The sequence below is a fragment of the Corvus moneduloides genome, chromosome 13, assembly GCF_009650955.1.
Source record: "Corvus moneduloides isolate bCorMon1 chromosome 13, bCorMon1.pri, whole genome shotgun sequence".
Classification (NCBI taxonomy): Eukaryota; Metazoa; Chordata; class Aves; order Passeriformes; family Corvidae; genus Corvus; species Corvus moneduloides.
Window position 1 is genome coordinate 20,514,566 of NC_045488.1, and position 27,450 is coordinate 20,542,015.

The window sequence follows — 27,450 nt, forward strand, 5'->3', positions numbered from 1 at the left end:
CAGGGCCGCTGTCTCGGAGTTAGAGGATCCTCGTCCTGAGCCCTCAGGGCTGCTGTTCTTGGGGCTTAGGGCTGTCATCGGGGGTCACAAAGGTGCCGTCCTGGGGCTCTCGGAACCCCGCGGGGCTGAGTCACGTCTCCCCGCCCCGGGGATGAGCGGAGGGAACGGCCCGGCCCCATCGCGGGCTCAGAGCGTGGCGGGCCCTTTAAGAAAGTCGAAACCCGAAAGTTCATCAAAGTTGACAAAGTTTTTCGTGGAAAGGAGGGGAAAAAATAATTAAAATAACTCGAGCCCAACAACAAAAAAAAAAACCTCCCCGCGGTCCCGGGGGGCCGTGCCGGGCCGGGATTGGCGGCGGCTGCGGCCGGGGGCGGCCCCGGGCGGGGCAGGCGGGCGGGTCCCGGCCCCGCTGCTCGGTGCGCGGCGGCGGCACCGGGAGCGGCGGCGGGGGCTGGGGCGCGTCGGCCCCGCAGCTGCGGCTCGTTGCGCTCCGCTCGGCCCCGCTCCGCCTGGCCCGGCCCAGCCCGGCCCGGCCCGGCCCGGCCCTTAACAGCGGCGCCGTCCCGGGACGCCGCATGTGAGCCGAGAGGGCAGCGCCGCACCGCCCCGCACCGCCCCGCACCGCACCGCCCCCGCGCACCGGCACCACACCGGCACCACACCGGCCCCGGCACCCCGGCTCGGCCCCGCGGAGCTCCGGAGCAGCCGGCACCACCCCCCGCCCCGGCACCCCACCATGAGCAACCTCAACAAGGACACCGAGCACACCAACGGCGGCGGCACCGTCGAGGAGGAGGTGGGCGCCGGGGAACTGGGAGCGGCGCCGGCGCTGGGACATCGGGGTGGCTGGGGCTGGGTCGCGACGGCGGCGGAGAACTGGGAGCGGCGGCGGGACCGGGGACGGGGCGACGGGAATGGAGCGCCGGGGTGTCGGGGGACGGCGGATGGAGCGCGGTGGCGTCGGGGAACCGCGGCTGGAATATTGGGGACGGAGCAGAGCGGCACCGGCGACTGCGGAGGCGGCACCGGGGCGTCGGGGAAGCCGGGAAGGAGCAGAGGACCTGGCGTCAGGGCTGGACCCCCGGGTCGTCGGGGAACCGGAGCCCAGATGCCGGGGCTGCTGCGGGCTGGGAAGCTGGGGCCGGGCTGTGGGAGCCAGAGTACGGAGGTGTCGGGGAGCCGGCGCTGGAGTCCCTGGGCCGTCTCGAGGAGGGGCTGGGGCCGGGCAGGGCGAGTTCCCTGCTCAGCCCAGTGTCCCTGTAGCCCTGCGGGGCAGCGGGCTAGCATGTCCCTGCTCCGTCCAGCGCAGCCGGTGCCCGTGGACATGATTTCCTGTTGCCAAGTCCCTGCAGCTGGAGGGCTCCAGGGCTCCTGGATCCAGCACCGTTCTGCTCGTGTGGGCTGCAAGGGACCCACTTGGACAATAGTGGAGGAGCCCCTGCCCTGCTCCCTGTGTGCTGGCAGCCTGGCTGGGGCTCGAGGACTGCGAGCTGACCTGCCGGCAGCCCCTTCCCCCAGATGCCACTGCAAGCCAGAGCCTGAATGCTGCTGGACTCGGGGCCCAGAAGGCTAGTAAGGGTCAGTTGTCTGTAGCCACATGCCAGAGCTGAGCTTGCAGCCCTCCACATTCGCGCTTTGGCTGTTGGAGCCATTGGCTGATGTCATCACTGCACCCCTTGAGCAGGTACTGGCACAGTGGGTTACCAGCTGCTCTCCATCTTGGAGAGGGCTCTAGAAAATGCCCGGCCTTGGAAACGTTTTGCTGCAGTCCTCCGCGCCTGGCCCTCAGGACTGGGGAGGTGCTCAGTCCCCTCCCCTCGCTGTCCTCCGTGCGCTCGCGCCGCCGCAACATGGCGCCTGGCTTGCTCCACCACCCACCGGGCTGCTGTGCGGGCCCCGTGCACCAGCTGACTCGGGGCCATCGTGTCCCCCGGGCTTCAACCCCGGCAAGAGTGACCCGAGTAATGGGATGGAATGGATTGGCAGGTGGCGGCTTTAGCGATTCCGTCCCCAGCATGGAGCAGGGCGTAGGTGATGCGATGGTGCAATGGGATGTGGATGCTGCTGGTGAGATGTCCCAGCGTCACTGGGTGGCACTGGTGTGGGTGGGCTGAGAGCCAGAGCACCTGGGGCCCTGTGCCGCTCCCAGTGGAGGGAGGTTTGGTACCTGGGGGTTTCACGGGCTGTGCACGCGTGCGCAGAACACTCAATGCGGCTCCTTGATCCAGTTATTCACCGGCCTGCAAAGCTCCCCGAGGTCGATGTCACTTAGTGCATCCCATCCCCGTGGTGTTGTTCCAGCTGGGCTGGTGCCTCACAGGTGGTGGTCAGGTGAGCTCCTGGTGCTGGGGCAGGGCCAGTCTTTTCCCCACTGCTGGGTGGTTGTTTGGCAAAGCGGGTGCTGGAGCATTTCAGGAGCCTGGAAATCCTCACCCTCTGGAGAGGCTGGTCCTCTCAGGAGTGGAGCTTGATGGCTGGAAAACTGAGTTAAAGATGGCACGCAGTGGGCAGGGGTTGGATGGAAGCAGCTCCTGCTCTCCACTGTGTAGCCTCCAGGAGCGTGTGGGGAGGGGGATGGTCTGTCCACCTTTTTGGATGGTCTGTGGCCTCGCTGGCTGTGTCTGTTACCCTGCACCCAGGGCTGCAGCAAAGGACCCACCACCTTGGTTAGGCTAGGATTGGTGGGGAGTTAACGTCCCAATCCTCAGTGGGATTGCTGCTGGAAAGTCCTCTCTCCACCAGAATCTAGTGGAAATAATGCTGTGGGTGGTGAGCACCGTTTGGGCTCCATGGTGGCTACCCTGAGCCTGCTCTGAATGCTTGTTTTTCCAGTGCCTCTTCCTGGATGACCAGGAGCTGTTCCTCACTGCAGAAGCTAATGGAGGCATAAGGAGTGACCTTGTGCTCAGGATCCCAGCATGGTCTGGGGGCCCAAATTCTTGCCCAGAGCTGCGCTTGATAGAGAGTGATAAATACATTCAGTGCAAAGTGGAATCCTTCAGTCCCAACATATGCAGGAGGGTGTGCTGGAATATTTTCCCACACTGTACGGATAACACTGCCAGATCCTGGCGCTGCGGACACTCCTCCGTCCCCCCCGCCGTGCGCCTCTTTTGCTGCCTCCCCGAGCACTCGCAGAAGGGCGCCGTGTGCCCCAGATACAGCGGGGCGAAGCTCCCAAATTCAGCCTTTCCCTTTATCTTATCTGCGAGCCCCTGGATCTTGCAGCCGCTTCCTGGCCGGTGACATGCAGAGGACAGGAATGCCTCTCGCTCCTCTCGAGGTCGTTAACGGGAATGTTAAACAAACAGGGCCTAATGTCAGTCCCTGCTGTTCCTCACCAGACACCTCCCCAAACGCGATCTCTCCCCACTTGCTGCTATCTTCTGTTTAATTTTCCAGGCAGCCGCCAATCTGCGTGGCAGCATCTATCCTGGCAGTCCTGAGGGGTAGTGTGGGATGGGCAGCTGCCTAGGTGCTGCACTCCCACCCCTGTGGCAGGCAGAGCTTTTTCCAGCAGCTGGAGGAGCTTTCATGCTTCCCATGGACACTGTGTGTTGTGTCCACGGCTGTATTGCAATAAAACCCTCTGTGTTCACCCTGCTTTCTGGAGTGCCTGATGCAGACGTGTTGGTTCTACTCTAGAAATTTGTCCTTGCTCTCCCGGGAAGTTGTAGGTCTACTGGGAGCGGGAGAAATGTGGAGCTGGCTGTGTAGGTGCCCAAGCTGGCAGTTGAAGTCTGTGGTTATCCTGTGTGTCCTCTTGGCTGGCCTCAAGGGCCTGTTTGCAGCTCCATGGGCGGTGGCTGCTGCTCTTGAGGTAGAGCTTGGGCATCCTGGACTGCTGAAGGTGGAAAGCATTAAATGTGAGGTTGTGCTGGGAGAGCCCAGATGAGGACCTGGCTAAGCTCTGCCAGAGAGAATCATCTTAGGAAGAAATACTTCCATGTGATAGGGTGAAGCCCTGGCGCAGAGTGCCCAGAGAAGCTGTGGCTGCCCTATTCCTGGAAGTGTTCAAGGCCAGGTTGAATGGGGCTTGCGGCAAGCTGCTCTAGTGGAAGGTGTCCCTGCCCATGGCAGGGGGTTGAACGAGATGGATCTTTAAGGCCCCTTTTAACCCAGACCCTTCTGTAATTCTGTGATCTTCCCTGTTGGTCCATGGAAGGCTGTGGGCCAGAAAACTCTTGTGTTGGGGAGGCAAGAAGGCTCTTGGCTTCCAGACAGCCTCCTCAGTAGCAAGTCCTTCATCCCTTTTTCCTTAGCTGCTGCACTCCAGGGCTGCTGGAACTGCCTGGGAATGCTGCTGGTGAGTGGGCTGTGTTATGTGCTGGATGTCTGTAGCACTTCATGGACTGGTGCCAGGCATCTCTTGACTTCTGTAATCTCTGCTTGAGTGGACCTAGATACCTCGTGCATGTGTGGATTCCAGCTCTGTGGCTGCAAACAAATAAGGTTAGTGTAAGTTCTGGAGTCAAATGTCTCCTGTGATGCTGCTCTTCGCTATGAAGAACAGTAGGCTGTAGTAGTTACAGTCACCACTCGCTAATCCTCTTGCACTTGGCCTGGCTGAAGCAGGATGGTGCCTCAGAGCTGTTTTCATGCATCCTAAAAGTCCCTTAAGTGTTAGATGCAGCTTTCTGTCAGTGACAGATTGTTGGCTGAGCAGATACCCTGGAGTCACCACGCACTCAGAGGTTCTGGGAACTGGTGTGTTCCCAGACATCCTCTTGGTCTTGAGCTGAGCACTGAGTTGCTCTGACAGGAGGAGGGATGTGGGAATCTCCCCATTATCTCCTTGTGTCCTGGTGCCTGTGAATACCCTCGGAAGGAGTGTCCTCCTCCTTTCTCGCTCTTTCAAGTCCAAATTTCTTAGACATTGAGTCTGAGCGTTGACATCCCAACTCAACTAGTCCCCGTTATGGGGTAACTTCTTTCTCCTGCCACCTGGGCTACTAAATGAGACCCGGCTTCAGAAATGAGTCTTCCTCCTCCGCTAATCTGAGGAGCTGCTGAGCAGAGCTTTCCCTACTTAGCCTCAGAATTAAGGAGTTTTTGGTGGTGCCTGTGAAAGTTAGGAAGGGCCAAACTCAAAGGTTCCCTTGCTAGGTCTCTGCTTTCCCCTCACCAAAGTAGGAAGTGCCCTTTGAGATGTCTGGGGGGTAGCTAAGAGTAGTTCAGGCTTTGCTGTCCTTCCTCATAGCTCTGCTTGAAAATCTGGGAATTCGAGAGTGACTCTTGCTGGAACTGATCTGGGAGGTTGTGGAGTGAAAGATCCTTTGAGGTTGCTGGTCTTGGCCATGCCAAATCATGGAGACTTTGCTGCTTGGATCACAGAGCAATGAGCAGTGCTGCTGCCTGCTCTGGAGCTCTGCCTGAAATAAAGGCTTCAGCTTGAAGCTTCACTGCGGCATGAATGTAGAAGTGAGGTGCTCAGACCTCACTACAATATTCAGCATCTTCCTGCACCATGTGGGATGGTGGAAACCATCCCAAGTTCTTCCTCTGTGCCTGGCCCGGTGAAGCTGGACCTGATGAGGGGCAGGGCAGTGGGGGGACAGCCCTGGCACTGGAGCTGCTGAACCTGGCCCATACTGAGGTGTGATCCTCAGCCAGCCCAGCACATCTGATGAGAAGGGAGTAGTGTCACCAGGTGACCATGCCCTTGGCATGGCAGAAGTGGGTGCTACAGGCTTGGCCAGGGTGTTCTGGCCACTGCCCCATAGGGTCATGGTGTGCTGGGGTGGCTGGAAACCCGAGGGCCCAGTGGGTGGTCTTACCCTTGTGGAGGTTCTCCAGCCCTTCTGCACAGCCCGGGAGAAGCTGTGGAAATGTTTGACCTCCCAGTCTGGGATAGTGCCTTCCCTCCTGTGCTGCCCGTGGTGACAGGTCCTTGCACTGCTGTGGGGTCAGTCTTGGTATGTGTCCGTGGGTCGGAAGCTGTTGGCCTGGGGATGTGTGTCCTTCCCATCTACTTCTGAGGACAGGAGGCCAATGTCTCCCTCAAGGTGTAACTGCCCTGGCTCACCTGTAGCAATGGCTTGAAGTGCAGCATGAGCTATGGATTGGGAGAGAGCAGCCAGAGGGCCTGTTGTGGGTTAGGGTTGGCACTTTTGGTCCATGTTTTGGTAGCACAGCCCTTCCCTAGTGGCCCTGTCTTGATAAGAGCTGGACTGATGCAGTGTTAGCTTAGTCCAGTGGGTGGTTGTCATCCTCCTGGTGTCCCCAAAGGTTTCCCTGTGTTGGGGTGACACTCCAATAACTGCTGTCCACAGTGAAGAGCTGCTGTGAGCTTTCAGCTCTCCATCACCTGGGTTCTATAGAGTCCTTGCTTGTTGGGCCGTGGAAGTACCTGACGTGCTACATGGGGCTGAGGCGTGGCCATTGGTGCGCTACCCCAAATTGGGTTGATTTGAGGAGAGATTCCTCTGTCTCTGGATGTGTCTGGGGAGGCACAGGACTGAAACATGCCCAGGAATCATTGTGTGGTGGGGTGAAGCAGATACAGGTGTACTGAAAGATCTGAGGTGAGAATGTTTCTTGTGAGGGTCCTGCTTCCAGATGCATGTCTCCTGCCAGCCTCTACCCTGGGGAGGAACTCGTTTCACCGCTGTCTCCTGCCAGGAGAGCAGGTGCTTGTGTGTGGGCAGGAAGAGCTGCCCATAGCAGGTAAAGTCCATGGCTCCAGCCGGTGGTGACAGGTGTCTGCAGGTCCCCAGCACCAGGAGTGGCAGGTGAGGGTCTCTGGAGCCCAGGGCTTAGTGTGGTGGCTAGGTAGGGCCAGTGTGGATGTGAGTGTCCTTCAGCACATTGGCTGTGGCACTTGTGCCTGTCACCTCTGGCTTAGTGGACCTTTTGGCAAGGTGAAAGGTGATGATGGCAACCTGAGGGTGCTCAGCCAGCGCCTCTCTGTGCTGGGCAGCTGCCCTGTTGGACAGTAGTCTCTTGGGAATTGTGGGGCTGACCTTTCCAAATGTTTCATCAGCTTTGAGCCTCTGTTGTGGTCCAAGCCCATCTGGGTGCCGTCCTTCTCATGAGATGCTGCAGAGACACAGGTGACGGGTCTTGATAGCAGGAGGAAGCATCCATGGCAAAGCCACACCAGCAGTGCTTCCTCTGGCCAGAGCCAAGGTCTATTCTTGGGTGCTGTCCTGTTGTGCCTGGACTTATCAGCTCCCATGTGCTTCCTGCTCCCCCGGAGAGGGGCTGGTGCCTCTCCCTGCTTCCCCCTTGTTGGAGTGTCTTCCTGCCCTGACCACAGGGGTGGCTGAGCCCCGTTGACATCCCCTGCCTGATGTGGGGAAAGAGCAGTGCTGGGGACGGACTGCTCTGGCTGTGAGCAGTGTGGAACACTGCAGCTTTGGGGACAAAATGCTGGTGCACTTGGGCTGCCTCGTGGTCAGCCTTCTTCCCTCTGAGCCAGCGGGACATGGGTCCTCGTGTGCCTTTTGTGCGAAAGGCTGGTTTTGGAGGGAAATGCCTGAAGCCCATCTTGCTTCAAGCACTGGGGGAGGTTCAAGGCCCTCTTTCCGCTCTGGGGATGGGTGGAATAGCTTTCCAGAGGGTGGGAAGTTCTGTGCCTGCCTGGGGCTTCCTGGTTGGAGTGGCTCCTGGCCTGATCCTGCCTGAGGACACCGGAGCTCTGCTAGGGCTGAAATGGCAGCAGGCCCCTGGCTCTTGCCACCCCTCTTACTAGTGGAGGGGAAACTGAGGCACGGAGCAGTGAAGTAGCCTGTTACAAGCCCCTTCTCTCAGGATTCTTGTCCCGTGGTGTGGAGGCTGCCCTGCTTGCCTGCCGAGCTGTCCCTCGCACAGACCACACATCTCTCTCTCTCCCAGTTTCCTCCTCCCTTGTGGTTCCTGGGACTTTGTGCTGAGGGCCAAAGCAGCCCCGGGCTGCAGTGGCAGGACTCTGCAGCCCTGCGGCCCGTGTGAGACACTGAGAGGAGGATGCTGCCTCATTTTTCAGCCCCGCCACTGCACTCTGTGCGTTCCCCTCCCCGCAGCCCTGTTGTGCAAGCTCGCCGCCCCATTCCCCTCCCGTGCCTTATAAGTCCCGGCTCCGGGAGCAGCCGCAGCCTCGACGCATTCCAGCGCTCTCGCGTCAAGTGGCCCTGGCTGTATCGCGGTGGCCGGGACCGGGGCTCTGTGTGCCCCTCTGGCCTCGCTGGTGACCGCGGATGCCAGGGCGGCACCCCACTGAGATGCTCTCCCACGGGAAAAGCTGTAGTCCATGTCCCTGAGCCCCTGGCACCTCAGGGTGGCTGCCAGGAGCGGGGAGTGCCCTTGGGATGCTGTGGCAGAGCTCGTCCCTGTCCTCAGCAGGATGGCGTGGGGCTGGTGGCATAGGAAGAAGGCTCAGTGGACATATTTCACATAGTGTGAACTAGTGGGCAATGGCTCATTTCTAGGAAAAACTGGCATGCAACTGGGGATTCCTGGAGAGGGGGAATGTGCAACGGCACAGTGTGGGGGAGGCATCAGAGCAGGCTCCTGCTGTACCTGTCCTCAGGTGTTTCTGGACCACAGCTGGTAAAGGCTTGTGTGCTCTGGGTGCTGGAATGGATCCAGGACCAGGCCAGTTTTGGGGGCTGGAGTAGCCCAAGCTGTGCTGTGGGTGATGTAGTTAAAGGGCTTATCCCTCCAAAGGGGAGGGTCAGCCTTGCTGGCTCTGAGAGGGGGATTCAGAGCAGTCTTCTAACAAAAAACCACCAGTCGCTGCAGCCTCAGGGGGTGGGTACCTGTGCCCTTGCATCGGACACTTCTGATATAACTCTTCCCTTTTTGGGCTTCAGGGCAGCTCAGAACTCCCTTTTGAGAGCTCTTGTTCCAAAGCAGCTGTGGCCAGGAGCTGTGGATGCTGTGGGGGCTGTGCTGGTCTCCTGGTGGCGCTGGGGCTGTGGTAGCATAAGGCAGGCGCTGCTGCTTGGCTCCCTTGCAGCCTTGGTATGAAGCTCCTGGCTGTGCTGGCACAAGGTGGGTGTCTCTTTGGGGAGATGCAGCTGTGCAGAGACTGACACTGGGAACTTGAGGGCTAAGTGGTTTGTCCTTGTCCCTCCCTCCTCCTGCGTGGGAAGCTATGTTGGGATCCTCCCTCTCTAAGAGATGGCCTAGATGGTCTTGTCCCTCCTGGCATGAATCCTGTTTTCCATGGCTCTCCTCCATCTCTGTCAGGTGTTTGGACTAGGGACATCCCCAGAGGGGCAGGGATGGGGAAGGGAGAATGTTTTCTGCAGGGCCTGCAGCAGTGTGACCCTACTGGGCTGTCCTAGGTGAGAGCTGCCCTGCTTCCCCCCATGCCCGTGTGTCCAGTTCAGATCAGCCCTGGGTGGGATGAGGCTGCTCTCACCTGGCATCTCTTTTCGAGTGGCTGGCAGCAGCGCCTAAGAACGAGCAGAAGAACATGGTATTCCTGGAGATCTGGACATGTAGTTTGGCCCAGGCAGTTCCTGATCCAGCCCTGGATGGATATTTTTGATGGTGTTTTTGTGTGTTTTGGTTTGGTGTTTTTTGTCCTGTGCCTTTTCTGGATGCACTGTTGGGAGGCTGGATTTGGTGTTTGGTGGCAGGGACTTGAAGTAGGGCAAATATATTTTATCAGAAGCTATCCTGTTGTGGCATGTTGAGTATAAGGGCTGGATGCCTGGATTTGTCAGCCCTGGGTGGTACTACTGGGCTCTCAAAGCCTGCAGGACTTGGGTTTGGTTAGTCCACTGGAAGATGCTAGACCCTGTTGCCCTCATCCACAGTTTCCTCTCTTTGGGAGCAGGGGAAGAGGCTGGACCAGGTTGCCCACAGTGCACAGGATGCTCAGACTGGTGAGCTGCCTCCTGTTTTTCTCCTGTGGGATAACCCATATCTCCTTTGCTTTATGCCTGGTATTAGAAGTGAGCTCCCTCTGGCTTAGCTCACTCTGTCCCTTGAAAATACTGCTCAGGTCTCTCACCAGCCTCACCCTCCACTGGATAACTTGGTCTCCCTTTTTTTCTTACCCTTCCCTGTATCACTTATGGATGAGTTGAATTGCAGAGATCTTGTAAAACCAACCACTTGGTCTTGTTGCTTCCAACAAGCTCTTCTGAGCAGGGGCTTCCTTAGTTTGTCTTGAGACCCTCTTTTAAAAGGTTGGCTGGTGGCATTTGGAATTTCCCAGCCTTTGGAGCAGTGGCCGCCCTTGATGGGTGCTGTGGCTTGGCTTTCCAATGCTGTGGATGCTGACAAACAGCACTTGGCGGCCAGTGAGAGAAGGTTTCTTGCTCCTGTCCTCGGCAGCAGCTTATGGGGAGCACGTTACCCCTGACAAAGAGCTTTCCTGGGCACCTGCCTTGCTCTGTTCAGGCTGATGTGAGGGCTCCAGCTCTGACTCCCCTTTCCCTGAGCCACCACGCATCTTCCATCCTGTCATGCCTGTCGCAAGGACTTACCAAGTGACGCATCACGGGACCATTTAGAGACCCAACAGGGATGCAGATTTCTATCTGCTCGGAAGAAACATCCATTCTGAGGGCTGAGCACACTCGGATCCTGAAATATTGAAAAGGAACAGTGCTTTCACATGGCTGAGGCACATGTGTGCCACCACATCTGCAGTCCTCCCCTGCAAGAGATGGCCGTGGGTCTTCTGGGAATGCACTGCAGGCACTCTGTGGAGCTCATGCTGAAGTGCAAGCGCTGAGGTCTTTGAGGCAGCCAGCAAGCCAAGAAACAGTGGCATTGTCCCCTCTGTCCGGGCATGGGGTGGCCTTGGAGTGGTGCCTTAAAGCATCAGATGAGCGGCAGGGTGGTTGGGAAGCCTGTCAGACCAAGCCTGGGCTTGGAAAATGTTCCTGGAGGGCTCCACATAGCATCCTGCTTCCCCAGGCAGGGCAAAGCAAGAGTGTATGGTAGAGCCATCCATGTTGAGGGGTCAGGGGAGGGGATGGGAAGGATGCTCTGGTTCTGCTCTTGAGATGTGCTGGGCCCAAGAAGGGCTCCTCACGCTAGTGGGGGACAGTGGCAGCCCTTAGTCTCAGCATGAGCAAGAGAGCAGGAGCACCTCAAGCCTTTTGCAATCACTGTCCATCCTGGAGGGCTTTAGCCTGGGAAGGGCATTTGTCTGCATTGGCAGGACTGTCCTGGGCACAAGAGCTCAAGGAGGTGAGTTTTCATCCATAAATGAGAGAAACTTCCCTTTGTGAAGGAGTCTGTGTCTTGCTGCCCCCAAAGAATTACAGAGGCTCCTGTGTTTCCAGCCCAGGAGCAGGGCAAGTGTGTGCTGCTTAGTTTGGTGGTTAAAGAGGTTTTGGATACAGCCTACTCTGTCTGGGGAAGGGGAAATGGCTGAGCAAAACCAGAAATGTGGGAGCAGAGTCCTTCTGCCCTGCAAATGTAGTGGGGTCACTCCATGCTGGAAGCAGGCCAGCAGATGAGTTCTGGCTTGGGGCTCCTGCTCCTTGTTAATAATGACAAGTGTCTTCATGACCTCTGTTGTGCATAACTTCCCTTTCCAGCTCTGTGCTGATTTAAAAGAGGTCTCTGCAGCTTCATCATGCTGCTTCCTATGGAAATAGTCTGCCAGCCAGTGTGCAGGGAGAAGGTGTTCATGGTGAGTCTGACTGTTGAGCAGAATTCTCCCAGGCCATGAGCCTTCAGCACTTTCTTCTTCCTGGTTATTCAAGTGAACTATTATCTATAATTTTAATGGATTATCTATTGAAATCCTCCCCTGGCACTGTATTTTTTGCTTTGACATGAGTGTTTGGACTTGGTCCATGACTTGAACAGCCTGGGAAGAGCAGACGCCTGCAGGGGTTTGGCCTAGCACAACTGCTCTTGGCTGGGAACAACAGAACAACTGCTCTGAAAGTGGATTTGGGAGCAGATTCTGAAGGGTCTGAGGTATGCTGGGGAAGGAGCTGGGATGGACCCAAAAATCTTCCTGCAGTGGTGTTCTGGGGCTGTTGCAGAAGTCAACAGCTACGAGTGGGGCAGTGAGGTGTTTCTCAAAATTGAGGGATGTTTTTGAATCGGTGATGTAATTAAAGTCCCAGGGTAGGTTGAGGAGAGGAGATCTAGTATGTGGTCTGTAGGAAGAGCTGGAGGGAACTGGGATTTGTACTGGTCCCTTCTGGACCTTTGGGATGCGTCAAACTTAGTTCTTGTGGCAGTGTATGGTCTTTTCCAGTTTAGCCACCAAGGTCCTGTCAGGCTGTGGGGCTGGTGTCCATGCCTTGATCAACCCAGGCCATGATGCCAGGGACTGAATTTTTGTAAAGGCCTCAGTCCTTTGAGGCAGGGGCCAAAGGGCTGGGTGTGTTTATCCTGGAAAACACCCCTCTAATGCAGGGAAGGGTTAGTGGACCTTTGAGCCAAGGTGTCCTGTTCTTACTGCACCAATCTTCTGCGCTGTGCTCTGTGCTCCTGCTTGGGCACCAGAGAGCTCCTTTCAGTACAGCTGCTTGGCCTCTCCCCTAGGTACGGACGCTGTTTGTCAGTGGCCTTCCTGTGGATATCAAACCCAGAGAGCTCTACCTTCTCTTCCGACCATTCAAGGTAAGAAGGTCTTCAGATCTGGCTTTTGGTGGGAAAGATGCTGTTTTGTGGATGACCTGGCAGCAAAGGTCTGTCAGGGGAAGTAGGAATGACATGGGAACCTGAAGCCAGCACGGGATCCCAGGACTTGTGCTCAACTGGGAAACCTCCCCGGGAGCCTGCCATTGGAATCGTGCTGTCTCTAAGCTTGATGAAACTTGCTTGGTCAGCCCTGCTCCTCAGCTGGACCAGCCCTTCTTTGAGGATGTGTCCTCATCCCCTGAACTCCATCTTTGTCTAATAACCACCCAGGCTGTCTCTGGGGAAGCGGGGTTCCCTTGTCTGCACAGGGTGGGTGCTCTGCTTTCTCTAGGCACTAACCAGGGCAGGGTGCTCATCTTTGTAGCTGGATGAAGAGCTAGAAAATGGGATTCCTTCCCAAAGGGCCAGGATGGAACAGCCAAAATACCTGCTCTGCCCCCAGTCTTCTCCACTGGTGGAAAAGAGGTGTTATTGTCCCTGTTCCTGCTGCAGCCCCTGCCTTATGGAGGGCTTGGAGCTACAGGAGCTCCTGGAGCTGTCGTGTTGTGTCTTGGTTGTAGCGTGGCCTCTTCAGGAGCTTGACACTGACTTGCTTTCTTCCTTCCTGCAGGGTTATGAAGGGTCACTGATCAAGCTGACTTCAAAGCAGGTACCTCCTTCCAGCCTGTGCATTTTGGGCTTTTGCTAGAAAACTGGACACGCCAGGAGGGGAGAGGGGAAAAATCCCATTTCACTGTGTAAAGCACTGTCTGGGCCAGCACCAGCTACACAGCAGGGTTCTACTGACCCAGCATGTTCTGAATGTCTCCATGTCTTGTCTTGCTGCCCTGGGTGAGACCTGAGGCTTCAGCCTCAAACCTTGTGCTGCCATCAGCCTTCCCCACTCCCCTGCTGATCAAGGCAGGGGTGCCCATGCTGGGGGCTGGCAGGGTGAGCAGTGTCCCCACTCACAGGAGTGCCAAAGCATTTGTGGTGGGAGCAGGTGCAGAGCAGGAACCTTGGGCCAGTGACCCAAGCTCTGCTTGAAGCCCCTGTACAGCTTAGGATGGTCTCCTCTGCTGGTTGTCTGGGGCAGAGAGGGTGGCAGGGCAGCCTGAGGAGCTGGAGGAAGCTTCCAAGCTGAAATTGGTGTTGTTTCTTTTAGCCAGTGGGTTTTGTGACCTTCGACAGCCGGGCTGGCGCTGAAGCAGCAAAGAATGCCTTGAATGTGAGTACCCAAAGTGCTGGGGGGCTGGGGGCCACATGCCTTGCTGGAGCCAGAGCTGAGGGCAGGGAAGGGGCAGGGTCTCCCAGCTGTGCCCTTGACTAGGGAAGTGAAATGGTCCTGAAGCATCCCACCAGGGAAGCAGGAGAGCTGTTCCAGGCTGACATCAGCCTGGGCAAATGGATGCAAGCTGTCTCAATGTAGTTTTTGACCACTGGAAGACAGCTCCAGGGCCTCTGCGGGTGTGGGGAACTGCTGTGACTCAAGAAAGTATCTTGAGGATGGTCAACATGGAAGTGACACCCAAAATGATCCCCATCCTGAAGGAGTGTTGGTGGGATCTGGTCAGCAAGACATGGTTCTGCTGTGCTGTAGACCTTGCCTTGGGCTTTGTGGCACCTGCTAGTGCCTCTGTTCAGGCTGGCAGAAGTTGTAGTGGCACCACAGATAGGAGCTCCCGCACAGATGGGGGTTATTCCAGCTCCAGTGTAGACAGAGGTATCCCAGCTCCAGCAGACAGACCTTTCCTGACCCGCATTGGTAGCCATACCTGCTACAGTGGTTGGTGAACTGCACATAAGGAGCAGAAGTGCGTCCCTCATGTTGGAAGCAGTGGTCCTGGGCCAGCTAAACGTAAAGATAAAACCACATGGGAGCTTGAGTGTTGCAGTGAGGTCACAAAAATCTGGGCATGTGACTGTAGTGGGGTGGCCTTGGTTCCTCAGTTGGGCTTTGCTCCATGAATAACCACAGCCTGTGCTTGGACTGGAGCTTCACCTCTGAGAAACTCCTGTGCTCTCTCCTGTGACAGGGCATCCGCTTTGACCCTGAGAACCCCCAGACCTTGCGGTTAGAATTCGCTAAAGCCAACACAAAGATGGCCAAGAGCAAGCTGATGGCCACACCAAACCCCACCAACATCCACCCTGCCTTGGGCGCACATTTCATTGCACGGGACCCCTGTGAGTATGCTGGGAGGGGCTTGGAGGTCATGGCTCCAACGTGAGAAATGCCCAACTCTGGGAATGCTGCCAGGGTGGAAGGGAACCCAGACCCACCTCTGCTCTGCCTGAAATCTGCCTGGGGCAGGGAGGCCAGCAGGATGTTGGAGCCGCAGGAGAATAACAGGCATCTGGCCAACACAGAACTGTTGAGACGTGAAAGTTGGATTTGGGTAGCTCAAGGGATGCCATAAATTCTTTAAAGCATCCCTAATTGTGAAGCATAAAGGATGAGTCCTGTACCATCACCCTCTGTGTAGCCTGGTGGGGTCTGAGGCTCATGGGTGACCTGTAACGTGGCTCTGAGCCCCCTGTCCTGCATCCTGTGGCACCAGCCCTGTGCTGCCTGTGAGGACCAGTCTGTCCAAAGCCCGTGTGGGGCTGTAATGCAGCACATTCCTGGAGCAGCTGTGCACACACGTTTTATACCTCACCACGAGGGCAGCGCCAAGCTTTAGCCTGGGGTGGGGAATCCGGAGCCTGTCCCAAAGCAGGCTGTTGGGGCCAGCTACTGAGATGCTGTCCCTTGTCTCCTCCTCCTGTCTAGATGACCTGACTGGAGCGGCTCTCATCCCAGCGTCCCCGGAAGCGTGGGCTCCCTACCCACTGTACACCACGGAGCTGACCCCTGCCATCCCCCACGCCGCCTTCACGTACCCGGCGGCCGCTGCTGCGGCCGCTGCTCTTCACGCTCAGGTGAGTCGCGCCCCGCCTCCCGTGCCAGGGCTGGGCCCTCCTCTCTCCCCGCCCCGGTGCTCTCATTGCCGCGGTCTCCGCTTGGCCGGTTTGACCCTGGCCTCTGCACCTTGGCTCCCGGGCAGAGCCTGCTCCCGGCTGCAGGGCAGGGGCGCCCAGCCCCAAGGGAGGGCTCCGTGTGGCCGAGAGCAGGCAGAGCTGGGTGATGATTTCTGACCTTGCAGGTCCAGCCCTCTTTCCCACAAGGGGCAGGTGGGTGAGAGGAAGTCGGGGCTCGATTTCTGGCTGGCCCTGTTGCTCCCCATGGCCGGAGAACTACACTGAGGGACTGCTGGGAGGAAACACTCCCTGCCAGCAAGTAACAGCTATGAAATGTCATCCCAAGTCACAGCGAAAGCAGTGGGCTTAGCTCCATGCTGAATTGAGGGGCTCAGCTGGGACCCTGTGGGCCAAATGACTCAAACACTTCCAAAGCGGGAGGAGAGTGTCCTGCAGGAGATGAGTGACTAGAGCCTTGCCAGAGCGAGAAACTGTGATGGAACAGGGTGTTAGCCCCCCTGGGTACAGGCTAGTGAGAAGGGTCATTCCATGCATGAACCTCTGGAAGTGCAGGTGGTGGTGCAACCAGCTGCCTGGTGTCCCAGGGTTTGCTTGCTGACAGCTGGGGATGTAGCAATGCCTGTACTGGTCTGACACTGGGATGCTTTCGTGTACAGTGACCACATAAAGTCCTTGAAACCATGAATATGCAAAGGGAAAGCCAAACACAGTAGCAGTGTCCTAATTCCAAGTTAAGGTGCTTGGCTTGAAGCACTTGTCCAGGAGAAGCTGGAGCCCCTGTCCCTGCCCTGCTCAGTGTGACCAGCCAGCTGTGCTCTGCCTGCTTCCGTCTCCGCTCCTGTAGCGGTGCCATGGGGGACTGGGGCAGCGGGACTGAGCGTTGGGGCTTAACCTCTGCTCTCTGCCCTGCCAAGCAGGGTGTTGACTCCTACTCTTCCCTTCTTAAATGGAGAGGAAGAGGAGCTGTGTCCTCTCACCTTGCTGTCCTGGCTGGCAGTGAGCTATGTTGGCCCTTGGGCATCCTGTTGCTTCCCGCAAGCTTTGTGGTGGTAACTGCCCAGCTTCAAGCCAAGCTTGCTTCCCAAATGCCACATGGAGTAGATGCCAACTCCCATCCTCTGTCGGGCCCCTCTCACACCTGTAGACCTCTCCTGCTTCTGCCCTTCTACAGGTGAGCTGGTGTTGGGCTGAAGCTCCTGTGGGGTAGGGAGAAGTACATTGGGGTTCAGGACAGGACCGGGTACTGGGATGTTCTTCCAAGGACCTCCAGAGCCAGGCTGATTCTTCACTGGGAAGGTTGTGCTTGCTGGTGTTTTCCAAAAGTTGGTGGTGGTGCCCACAACTACAGGGCTGTGCTGTGCTTCCCAGTGGCCCAGGAGAGAGGCATCTTCCTGCCCCTTGTGTGTGTAGGGTGATGGTCAAGGCTGAATTGTCCCTGGAAGGGAAGACCAAGAAAAAACAACCTCTCTGGCCTGTCTGAGGTGGCTGAGGGAGGTGAAACTTTTGCTGCAGTTTCTTCCAGGATGGTCACTGGTGACTGTATAGGAACCCTGAGTGTGAGGGCTAGACATCAAAACTTTATGGTGCATGGTGGGGGAGAAAACTCTGCTCTCGTAGAGTGGAGAGTATTAAGGAGGCCTCCAGCTACATCTTTTCCCTCTGGGGTCTTAGTTCCTGCCCTCCAGCTGGTGAGCTACTGGTTTCCAAAGAGGTTGTCTGGCCTCACCATAAAACCCTGAGCAGCTCCCCGTGTAGGTAGAGCTCCCTGCGCAAGGGGGTCCATGGGTGGTGATGGCTCTCTAAGCCTTAGGGAGCCAGTGCAGCCCCTCCAGGCTGTGGCTGCACCCAGCTCTTTCCCAAAGAGGCCACTGGGCAGTCCCAGCTGTTCCTGGCTGTGCTGAGCTGGTGCTGACCCCGCAGGGGCACGTCCTGGCACAGGATATGTTACCAATAAAATTTAGCGGGGTTAAACATTACTCGTGCTGGCAGCTCTGGGCTGGAGCCCTGTCCTTTGCAGAGCTGAGGGTGGAGCACAACAGGGAGATGGCTTTTGCTCACAAACTGGGCTAAAAGCTGTGCCCTTAGTCCCAGTGCGCTGAGCCTCTGCCCTCACTGGGAGGGGCTGGCTCACTGATGTGGTGGGCTCAGAACAGTCACAGTTCTTCCTCCTGGTGGACTGGTGTTGGCTGGAGGGCATCCGTGGGGATGGCCAGAGCTTTAGCAGCTCTGTAGTGATCAGCCTTGAGGCAGGCAAGAAGTTGGAGGCTGTAGCTAAACCAAGGTCTTGTCACAAGAGATTTAAACCTGAAGGGCTCATACAGTGCTGAGTTCAGCAAGGGGGAGAGGCCTCCTGAAGAGCTGCCCAGAGGGCTGGCAGGAGGGATGAGGGGCAGGAGGTGCTGAGAGGCTGGCTTGGCCTCGGGAACCCTTGGTAAGCCATTCCCAGCCAAGACTGATGGCTGCTGCTCCTGGCACGTCCCTGCCTCGGTGATATTCTGGGCAGGCACCAGGCTGCTGTGGCTGTGGCCTGACCCTGCCCCACTGGGGACTCTGCTGACTTTAAGATTGTCCCATCTGCCTTCCCTCCCTCCCACCCTCTCTCAAATCCCTCCTTTGATGTCCCTAGTGAACTCCAGCCATGATGCCAGCGCAGGCTAGCCCCGAAGCTCAGAGCTGTCCCTGGAGATGGGACGCCCTAGTGATGCCTTATTGCAGCTAGTGGAGTGGCTGTACTACAGCTCCATTCCTAGAAGTGTTAAGCATGATGGCAGCCACGTCTGGAAAGACTGGTAAGGTAACCATCTCTCCTCCAAGGTGCACCGTGGGATTTGCAAGCTTCTGCCCATCTCTGTAGCCCGTATCTCCTTGGCAACCCAGTGCATGGGCCTCACGCTACCCACCCACCAGAGCCTGGGGAATGAGATGCCAGGCCTTCTTTCTAACCCACATCTCCAACTTCGCAGCACATGACATGGCGCACACAGCATGGCACCATCTTACATCAGCTCCTCCCAGCTCAGCCAGGCTTGGCCAGGCCCCGCCGGTGGGAGGTTGAGCCGGGGCAGAGACCACCCTGCCACTCGGCCTGAAAGAAACCTGGTCTCTCCCCAACTTTGACCCTTCGAGGGCAACCAGAAATACACCTTGACCTCACTCCTGGCACACGGTGGGGGAGGTGAGTGATGTGGTAGTGATAGCACACAACTAAATTTTAGCGGGCACCTTAGACAACATCACTTGCCGGTCACTTTGTTCCAGAATCGCATACCGGGACAGACCCTGCCCTTAATCATGGGTCTAATCTCACCTCTTTCCTCTCCAGTAATGGAAACGGAGCCAGTTCCTACCTGGAGCTTGGCTTCTCTCTTGCAACCTGAAATCACAGGCAGGACACAGGTCGTGTGAGCCGTAATGGAGGGAATCGGCAGCCTGGGAGAGAGCGGAGCGGTGTAGGAGACTGGGAGCTTGGGAAGAGGGAAGGGTCTGTGACTGGTTGGCAGGGGGATGGTTGATGTTTGACTGAAGGAAACGAGCCCTGGTTCAGTTCTCCCTGCAGTGGTTCTGAGCAGACTTTTTTCTTCTCTCTGTAGAAGTGATGATGGGAAAAGAAGCCACCAAAGATGAGGGCCCAGGCCTGCCTTTGCCTTTGGAAAGCTGTGAGGTGCAGAGATGTGCAGAGCTGGCCTCCTGGGAGGATGGGAAGAGCTTGACACAGGCTTAGAGACAGTGATACAGCTTGTCTTGTTCTGCTTAGTCCTGGTAGACAGGTCCATCCATTGCTGGTGGGATGGAGTTGGGCTGCATTATGTCTCTGAGGTGGAACCACTGTTTTTGGGGTGCCTCTAAGCCAGGCTCTGAGTGGGCAGCAGAGGAGGCCAGGGCTATCCACGCTCCTTGAGCTCTTCTGCAAAGAGATGCTTCCAGCTGTGGCAGCACCCATGAGGACAGGGCTCTGCTCTGGGCAGGACTTGCCCTGGAAGCAGGGGCTGGGTGCAGGATTGGCTCATAAGAACATGGCCACATGGTGCTGCTGGGGACACAGCTGATGTGTTGGGTACCTGGAGCCCTGGAGATCCTGGTAGGTGCTTCCAAGGCAGGCAGCCAGGGCAAGGCCTGAGAGCACAGAGATGCCAGTCTTTTTGGGAGTGGGCTGCCCAAGGTTCCCTCGAAGCATCCACTGGAGAGACCTTGAGGAGATAGCAGAGATGGGTCTCTGGTTCTTGGGCCTGTCCCAGTGAGTGGTGGGTGGAGGGAGCAGTCCTTGATCATGGCCATGTGGTTGTGCAAGAGCCTGGAAGGACCTTGGGACTTCCTAGTGCTGAGTTGAGGCTGATCCCATTGATGAAAGCAGAGGTCAGTACTCCAAACCCCCTTTCCCTTGCAGGTAAGCTGACAGACCCTCCCTAGACTGGAGACAGTGATGAATTTTCTGTCTCTAATAACTTGTTGCCTGATTGTTGGTGCTGTTGTGTAGGGACTTGCCAGGATTATTTCTCTCTGGGCAAGCTCCGTGCTTCCCAGAGATGTGAAGCCTCTTCAAGATGTTCATGGTTGTGGTAACATCCTAAACGACAGTGACTTAGTGGTGGCATAGCTGGCCAAGCAGCCCCAAGCCAGCAGTTCCCTCCTAGCCAGGGAAAAGCAGGCAGGAGATGCTCTGAGCATCCTCCAAGCAGAGGATGCTCCTGAGCAGCTGTCCTCACTAAGTGGTGGGTGAACGGGACTGAGATGCCATCAGAAGAGACTTGTGGCCAACAGTGGCTCTCCCTGGCTGGCTCAATCCAAAAGAAAGCAGCCCAACTTGCTGGGAAAGCGGAAGTGCTTGTTTGCTGCAGTCTGAGAGAGGGGGATGTGTCTCCGTTGGATTGGTGGATGGATGAATGCCTGTTGGAACGTTCCTAAGCAAGAAGAGGGATCAGCGCCTGTCTTTCCCCACGTGCTCCTCGCCCTGGTGTGGGATGTTGTGCTGATCCTCCAGCTCTCCCTCACCAGAGCTGCCTGGGGAGATGCACACGCTCGATCCCACTGCATCTCCTTTTCCTGGTGGTGGGCTGGGCTGCTCTGGTCCCACACCTCATTGTCCCCCCGAGGGGCCCTTGAGCAGGTGGCCTGGGTGCAGTGGCCGCTGCTGGGGCAGGCGTGTGTCCAGCCCACACGAGTGGGTGAGGTGGTGCCTGTGCTGCCTGTCCTGCCCTGTCCTTGCCTGCCTGGGTCACATTCCCACGGGCTGCCTTTCCAGCTGGAGCAGAGCAGCTCTCGCCGGCTGCCAGCGGGGGCTGCCCAGGGCTCACACCCGGTGACCTCCAGTGCTGCCTGCGAGGTGCTCGTGGCTTGCCAGGCTGAGGATCTGAGGATCTCAGCAGCACCGCTGAAGATGCTGCTCTGCAATCCAGCAGCTTGGCAGCAAGATGCGGCTCTTGGACGTTGTTAGTTGGATCCTACCAGCTCCTGGAGCACAAGGAGTGCTTTGTCCCTGCCTGCACCGGGAGCCTTTCTGATCCCTGGGGACCATTCCAGCTGTAGAGATAGATCAGAGCTCCAAGGGTTGCTGAGGCTGGCTGCAGACCTAGAGGGAACTAAGGAGGAAAGGCAGGTCCTCCAAGCCAAAGGTGGTCTGAGGAGGGACCTGCATACTTGGTCCTTGCTTCCCCTTTTTCCTTCTGAAGGGCTTGCTCTCCATGAGGGTGGTGGGCAATCGGATACTTAAATTCTGAGGGCAATTGGGAGAGGCAAAGGAGGCTTTGACAAAGGAGAGTGAACCTCTGATGGGGTGTTTCTCTGTCCCATTTATAATTTCGTTGTTATTTTTAGGCAGCTGCTGGTGTTGTGCTGCAGAAAGAGAAAGGTTCCTGGCCTCTGGGAGGTGGCAGGCAGAGGCACACATTTCTCCTCTCCAGCTGTTTCCTGGGACAGATGTTGAAGGCAGCAGCACGAGGCTGCTGCAGTTGGCCGGCAGTGGCTGCCTCGTCCCTGCGAGCAGGAGATGTTTTGGTGGTGGGACCAGATTCCTTTCCAACTGTGAGCTAATACCTCTCCGGAAACAACTGTGTCTCTTCCAGTAAAAGCCTCTCTTGCTCTGCTTTCTTCACCCAGTGCTGGACATCTCCATTAGTTCTCAGCTTCCTCCCCGATGGATGTAGTATTTTGAGGTGTGTGAAGAGAAAACTGCCTTGGCACTTAGAGAGTGTCCTCTTGGCTATCTGCTGCCTCCAATCCACTGCTTCCAGTGCTTTCTGCTGGCTTCAGGAACATCCCTCCTACTGAGTTCCTGCCTCATCCCATCAAACCCTTAATCCTGTGGGCTGAAGACCTGGCAGGTCATTCCCTCACCCTGCCAGCATGTCAGAGCCTTGGATTGTACCCAGGATTGTCATGTCTGTAGAAGCTCCTGCTGGGGCTCCAGGCTAAGCCCCTCTGAATGCAGGGCTGGGCTAGTGGTCTGTGGGGCCACGGTGGGTCAGGCTGGGTGGGTTTGGTGGCTGAGCATTGGAGACATGCAGGAGGAAGGCAAGGAGGGGTGGTCCATTGCAGTGATGGTTTATTAGCACCAGAGGTAGGAACAGGGCATGTTTTAAGAGAAAACTGGAATTTCTGTTGGAAGTGGAGGTGCTGAGGCTCAGCAGGTGAGCCACAAGGTGGCTCTGAGGACGGGGTGGAGGGGCCAGCAGGCTGGGCTGTACTGGCTCCTGTATGGCTTGGCCGAGCTCGCGTGGGATGGAGGCAGCTCTCAGGGTTAAGCACTCACAGCCTTGTGAACGAAGGGGGAGTTTCCTGTTGCTGCCGGGCAGGAGGAAACTGCTTCCAGCTGTCGAGGGGAGGGGTGTGGAGTGGGAGACACAGGCCAGGGAGGATGGCTGCAGACTAGATGTGGCTCTGCTGAGCAAACACCTCCTGGTGACAGGGCTTGGGGGGAGTAAGAAGCCCCTGTCCTTGCTCTGGCAGCTGCTGTGGTGGCCCTGTAAGTTGGCAGTGATGCTTCTGCCCATTCCAAGCCTTCCTGGGCAGTGTCTATGCACAGTGTGGTGGCCCTGGCTGGGCAGCAAAGGTCCCTCTCCCAGGCTAAAGGAGACATGAAAACACGCTGTGTGTGGCACTTGCTCCTGGCACTGGATGGGACCCCTCACTGGGGAAGGAGGGTGTTGGTAACATCCATCCCCTTGATTCCCACAGGTGGACTGGCTGGGATGCTGTGCCATGAAGTGAGGTATGGGGCCAGCTGGGAGCTGATTTAGTGGCACCCACTTGCCTTGTGAAGGTGTCTGGCAAGAGTCCAGCAGATTATGGAACCATGGAATGGTTGGAGTTGGAAGGGACCTTAAACCCTTAAAGGGTGTCTCATTCTACCCCCATGCCATGTGCAGGGACATCTTCCACTAGTCCAGGTTGTTCCAAGTCTTGTCCAAACTGGCCTTGTTCTGAGCTGATGAGAGGCTCCTGTGAGGACAGAGCTTCTGCAGACTGGCAGGGCTCCTTCAGGAGCCACCTCCTGGAGAGGGACTCAAGGCCCACAGCTCGTGTGGCTGCAGTTCCTGGCATCGCAGCCCTCATGCCTGTGGGGGGAGGACTTGGCAACTGCAGGCAGCAGTGCTGAGGTTGTGGCAGTTCCCTGCACGTCTCTGCACATCCTTGGGAGAGGAGCATCTAGCCAGGCTTGTTTGGGTGAGGGGTCAGCTGTGCCAGAATGAATGGGACACAGAGAGTGGCTCACATGGGGCTCCAGGGGGTTTTCTGCCACTTTTCTCCCCATCTGAGAGCCAAGTCCATCATTGTGCTGGTTCCCAGAGCCCTGAACGTGCTGAGGCTGTGCTTCTCTCCTGGCAGCTGGGGAGGGAGGAGCAGGGGGTGGCTGCTGTGCTCCAGCAGCAGGACCGAGCTCCAGTCGCTGCTCCAGCTGCTGGATCCATGCTCAGTCAAGTGGCACGGGCTCGTCTCCTGCTGCTCTCAGGCATGGAGCTGCTGATGCAGCCCAGCTGGACACACTGGAGGTCCGAGGCTGTGGGGCTGGACGTTGCCAGCTCACTGTGTCCCCTATGGGGCTGGAAAGTGTCTGTTCAGTTACTGTCCCTTGTTAGGTCCCCATCCAGCCCCTTCCTTGGCACTGAGCAGCTCTGAGAAATAGATGTGGCAGCAAGCACCTGCCAGGGAAGCCTCCAAGTCTTGCTGGTTTGCAGTTCTGCCGAGTTCTTCCCATGGTGTGGTTTGCCTGGAGCCACTCCTGGCAGCAGGGTTGGTGCTTGGAAAACTCCGTGGGCCTCTGCTGTAGTGGATGAGCCACTTCTTCACCCATACATGTCCTGTAGAGATTGTCTAGTTTTAATGTGTGGTCTTGAGATGCCTCCTTTGGCTGGCTGAGCTACTCAAGTAGTATTTGGAGCTCACCCTGGAGCCTCCTTTCCCATGCTGGAGACATTTTTGCTCCATGGACCCTTGCACATGGCTTGAAGGAGCTGAAGGTTTGTGCTTTGGTTGAGGTAATGCTGGGTCATGGACTTCTGCTGTGGCTTTCTTTTCCAGATGCGCTGGTATCCTCCCTCTGAAGCTACCCAGCAAGGATGGAAGTCTCGTCAGTTTTGTTAGTTCGTTAGTAAGTAATTAATTACTCTTGGAGTCAGGTCTTTGTCTTGCTCTTCCTTGGACTCTTGTGGGGAGGAGGGATGGGAGCTTGGGCTCAGCCCCACACACCCACCCAAGGATGTGGTTGGGTTTCCCAGCTGGGTGATGGGAGCTCGGGAGCCCCCCCGAGCCCTGGGGTGGGGAGGGGGCCGTGGGACACACTCAGGACGCAGGTCCAGCTGGCCCTGCTGACCATGCTCCTCTCCCACAGTGTCTTTCCTCGGCTTGTGTTCCTTCTCCCTGCCTCTCCGCAGAGGGACGTGCCAGGGACGATTGCTCCGACTCCTCTGGGTTTGGTTTGCAGCCGGCAGACAACGCGCCCGGCCCCGCCACGCTGCCCCTGGGGCTGCCAGCACCCCCTTCCCCGGACTGTGAAGCCGCCGCGGCCCCAGCCGTGGGCTGTGCGCTGCCTCTGTCCCTCTCTCCATCCATCCATCCCTCCATCCCTCCCTCAAGCCAGCCCCAGGACCTCTCCCTGACCGAGCTTTGCCGTCCGGCTGCGCTGAAACCCAGCCGCGGGCTAGGTCCTGGGCTTCCCCGGGCTCGCCCTGCCCTGGGGGCAGCTCGGCTGAAGGAATCGAAAGGCAAAATGGGTTTTGCATGTTTTCTGGCATGAATTAAAACACTTAACTTGTGTCTGTGTGAGTGTAAGTTTGTTTGTTCTAGCGTTTGTGTAACCGTTAGCAACAGGTCTTGGCCCAACGGATTGATCCATCAAGGTTTTCCTCTTGCTTCGGTGAAGACTTGGCTTTGAGAAATACTAACTGTCCTTGTCTCACCCCTTCTCCCACCTCACCCTCCCCTCCCCAGGACGACCAGAAAAATTTGAAAAATGCTTTTTTTTTTCCTTTTTTTTTTTTTTTTTTTCAAAGTACGATGCACTGGGTTTTTGTTCTCATCCATTCTGCTCTGGTTTTAAAGTCAGGGTTATTATGTTATTTTTTTCCTTCTTCAGACTTCTATATATAGAACAGCTGTAAAATATCTAATCTCTTTTTTTTTTTTTTTCCCCCCCACATCCTTCTGATTGGAGAGCATCCAGTCCTGCCAAAAAATCATCCATCCTTATGGGAATACCGAACAAAAAGAATAAAAAGTATGAGTATTTTTGTACCATGTGTAATAAGGAAATATTTATGCATCATAAAGAATTTCTTGTGTGTTTGTGTGCAATTAATTATTATTATTATTATTAAAGAGAAATTGTAATCCTGTAAGATAAGTTAATGTTTAGTTAAAAGCTTGAAAAAGAAGGGTTGTCTTCTGTACCAATGATTGAGTCAGGCATAGTAAACAAGAAATTGTGCAATTTTTGTTTTAGCCTCTTATTGCTTGGTATTGAAGTGCTTTAAGTATTATCTGATCATGGCTGTCTCGCTTGTATTAAAAGATTTGAGAATAAGTTGCTCTATAATTGCTGATCCTATGAGAATGTGAAACTGGATAATATATGAAATGCAACAAAAAAAAAAAAAACCCAAAAAAACCAAAAAGCCCAGAGGCTGCTGTGACTTTTTCTGTGGTCTTGGGTGTTTTCTTGTGGGAATGGTGTGGGATGCTTCAGGCCCAGCCCGGCCCCTGCCTGGTCCCGTTTCCCAGGCTGGAAGGATGGGGGCTGGTTTGGGATGCAGCTGAGGACAGGAGCTGGGCTCTTCCTCAGCCTGCTGGGAGAAGGGCAAGTCCTTGCCTCTGTGGGTACGTGGTGGGGGGGTCGGTGGTGCTTGAGCTCTGCTGGAGGCCGCGGCGAGGGCAGCCCTGAGCTTTTTTGGGTGTTTTTGTTCCCCCTCCCAGTGTCTGTGGAGGCTGAGGGCCTCTCCTCCGTGCCAGCAGTGCAGAAGGAGATCTCCATAGAAGGCAAATGTTCTCTGTGGCTGGAGCATTGCCTCACGCCCGCCCAGCTCCTGCTCTGGTGCCTGGGCTGCCCAAACCTTTCTGTGCCCTTATCTGTACCTGCTCAAGCAGCTCTGGGAACGGCAGTCCTGGGGCAGGGGCTGGTTGTCCCAGTGGGAATCTCCATGCGGGGCCAGGGGCTCTCCCTGCTTTGCCTCAGGAGTCCCCATGGCTCCCTCGCCCCTGCGCTGGGGCACTCCAGAGCCCTCCCACGCATCGTCCCGCCCCGGGGATCAGTGTTTTCCTCTCTCCCCAGGGCTTCGAGGGCAGCACTGAACGAAAGCAAGGAAAAAAATTAGAAAAATAAAAAGGCAGGTCTAAAAATAGCCCCGCTGGCCACCGTGCCTGGGAATGGACTCGAGCGAGCGCTGCTGCTTGGGGCCGTGACTCGCTGTGGGGCTGCGGGCTGCCCGCACCAGAGCAGGCCTGCCAGCCCCTTCCCATGGGATTCCCCCCGCCCGCTGCCCAGGCTCTCGCCTGCATCCCGGCTCCAGCCCCAGCTCTTCCCTGCTGGGTCTGTCCACATCTCGCAGCTCTGCTCACCTGAGCAGAAACACCCGGGAGAGCAGCGGGGCCTGGTGATGGGAGTGTGCAAGGCTTTAATTATAGAGCAGACTTTTTCCTGTTCTTCTTCTCTATTTTTTTTTTTTTTTTAAAAAGCCTTTAGCACATGCATTAACATGGGCAGGCCATGAATAATTGACGCCTGGCTCTATTAAGCTCTTACACTGAAGTAGGTCACGTCTGCTCCGAGGGTCCCCGGGCGTCCCTTGCCCGGCCGGAGCGAGGCCGGTGCCGGCGTGTGGACACACGTGTGTGCCCGGCCCGGCCGCGTGTGCGCTGCTCCGGCTGCTCCCGATGGGGTCCTGCTCAAAGGGACACTCTGGGAGGTGATTCGGGGACAGCCGGTGCCCCCAGAATATCCACAGCCCCAGACAGGATGAAGCTCTAGATGCAGGGAAGCTCTGGGTGGGGCACGAGCTGTTGGCATCAGCAGGGAAAGGATGCAGTTCATGGCACCTTTGGTTCTTGTGCTGCCTGGGCGTGTCAGCCAATAGCCAAAGGACAAACCTACCAGGGAATAGAGAAGATGACAGTGAGGCTGGAAAAAATACAGGGGAAAGAGGCTGCTTTTGTCATGCTTTCATTTTACTCCTTACTGGAAACTCCCCCTATTTTCCTTGTTTTGAAGGTGGGACAAAAGATACATTTTGGAGCTTTGGACTCTTCTCTCCCGAACACGCTGTGCTCTGCCACGGCGTGTGGTCTGGGCGCTGAGGCAAGGTACACTTTGGGAATAGAAAATGCAGCTGTTGTGATGCAAAAGGGCCTCTCGACACGGCTGTGCCGGATAAGCTGCTCCTATTGGAGGTGATTAGACACAGTCACAGCCAGCCAGGGGGGCAGAGCCAAAGCTGTCCCTGCTGCAACCAGAGA

At 56.6% G+C, this 27,450-nt stretch overlaps 1 protein-coding gene across 3 annotated transcripts; it reads left to right on the forward strand.

Annotated features, from left to right (window-relative positions):
* The first annotated feature begins 498 nt into the window (after nt 1–498).
* RBPMS2 (RNA binding protein, mRNA processing factor 2) lies at nt 499–25,621 on the forward strand. Of its 3 annotated transcripts, XR_004242799.1 has the most exons (9): nt 499–796; nt 12,451–12,528; nt 13,160–13,198; nt 13,694–13,756; nt 14,565–14,715; nt 15,302–15,450; nt 18,137–18,299; nt 24,025–24,094; nt 24,335–25,621. XR_004242799.1 is itself a non-coding variant. In XM_032122989.1 (8 exons), the coding sequence occupies exons 1-7, from the start codon at nt 737–739 to the stop codon at nt 24,085–24,087; spliced, it is 603 nt and encodes a 200-aa protein (XP_031978880.1). In that variant the 5' UTR covers nt 499–736; the 3' UTR covers nt 24,088–24,094; nt 25,157–25,616. The 3 variants fall into 3 exon arrangements, 2 of the variants coding, with proteins under 2 accessions (XP_031978880.1, XP_031978879.1); XM_032122989.1 differs by lacking the exon at nt 18,137–18,299 and having other exon boundaries at nt 25,157–25,616; XM_032122988.1 differs by lacking the exon at nt 18,137–18,299 and having other exon boundaries at nt 501–796.
* The last annotated feature ends 1,829 nt before the right edge of the window (nt 25,622–27,450 follow it).

Coding starts and splice junctions, on each gene's coding strand:
- RBPMS2 (XM_032122989.1), top strand. CDS start 737: ATGAGCAACCTCAACAAGGACACCGAGCACACCAACGGCGGCGGCACC. Junction 14,716..15,301: donor TTTCATTGCACGGGACCCCT/GTGAGTATGCTG, acceptor CCTCCTGTCTAG/ATGACCTGACTGGAGCGGCT. Junction 15,451..24,024: donor CCGCTGCTCTTCACGCTCAG/GTGAGTCGCGCC, acceptor TTTCTTTTCCAG/ATGCGCTGGTATCCTCCCTC.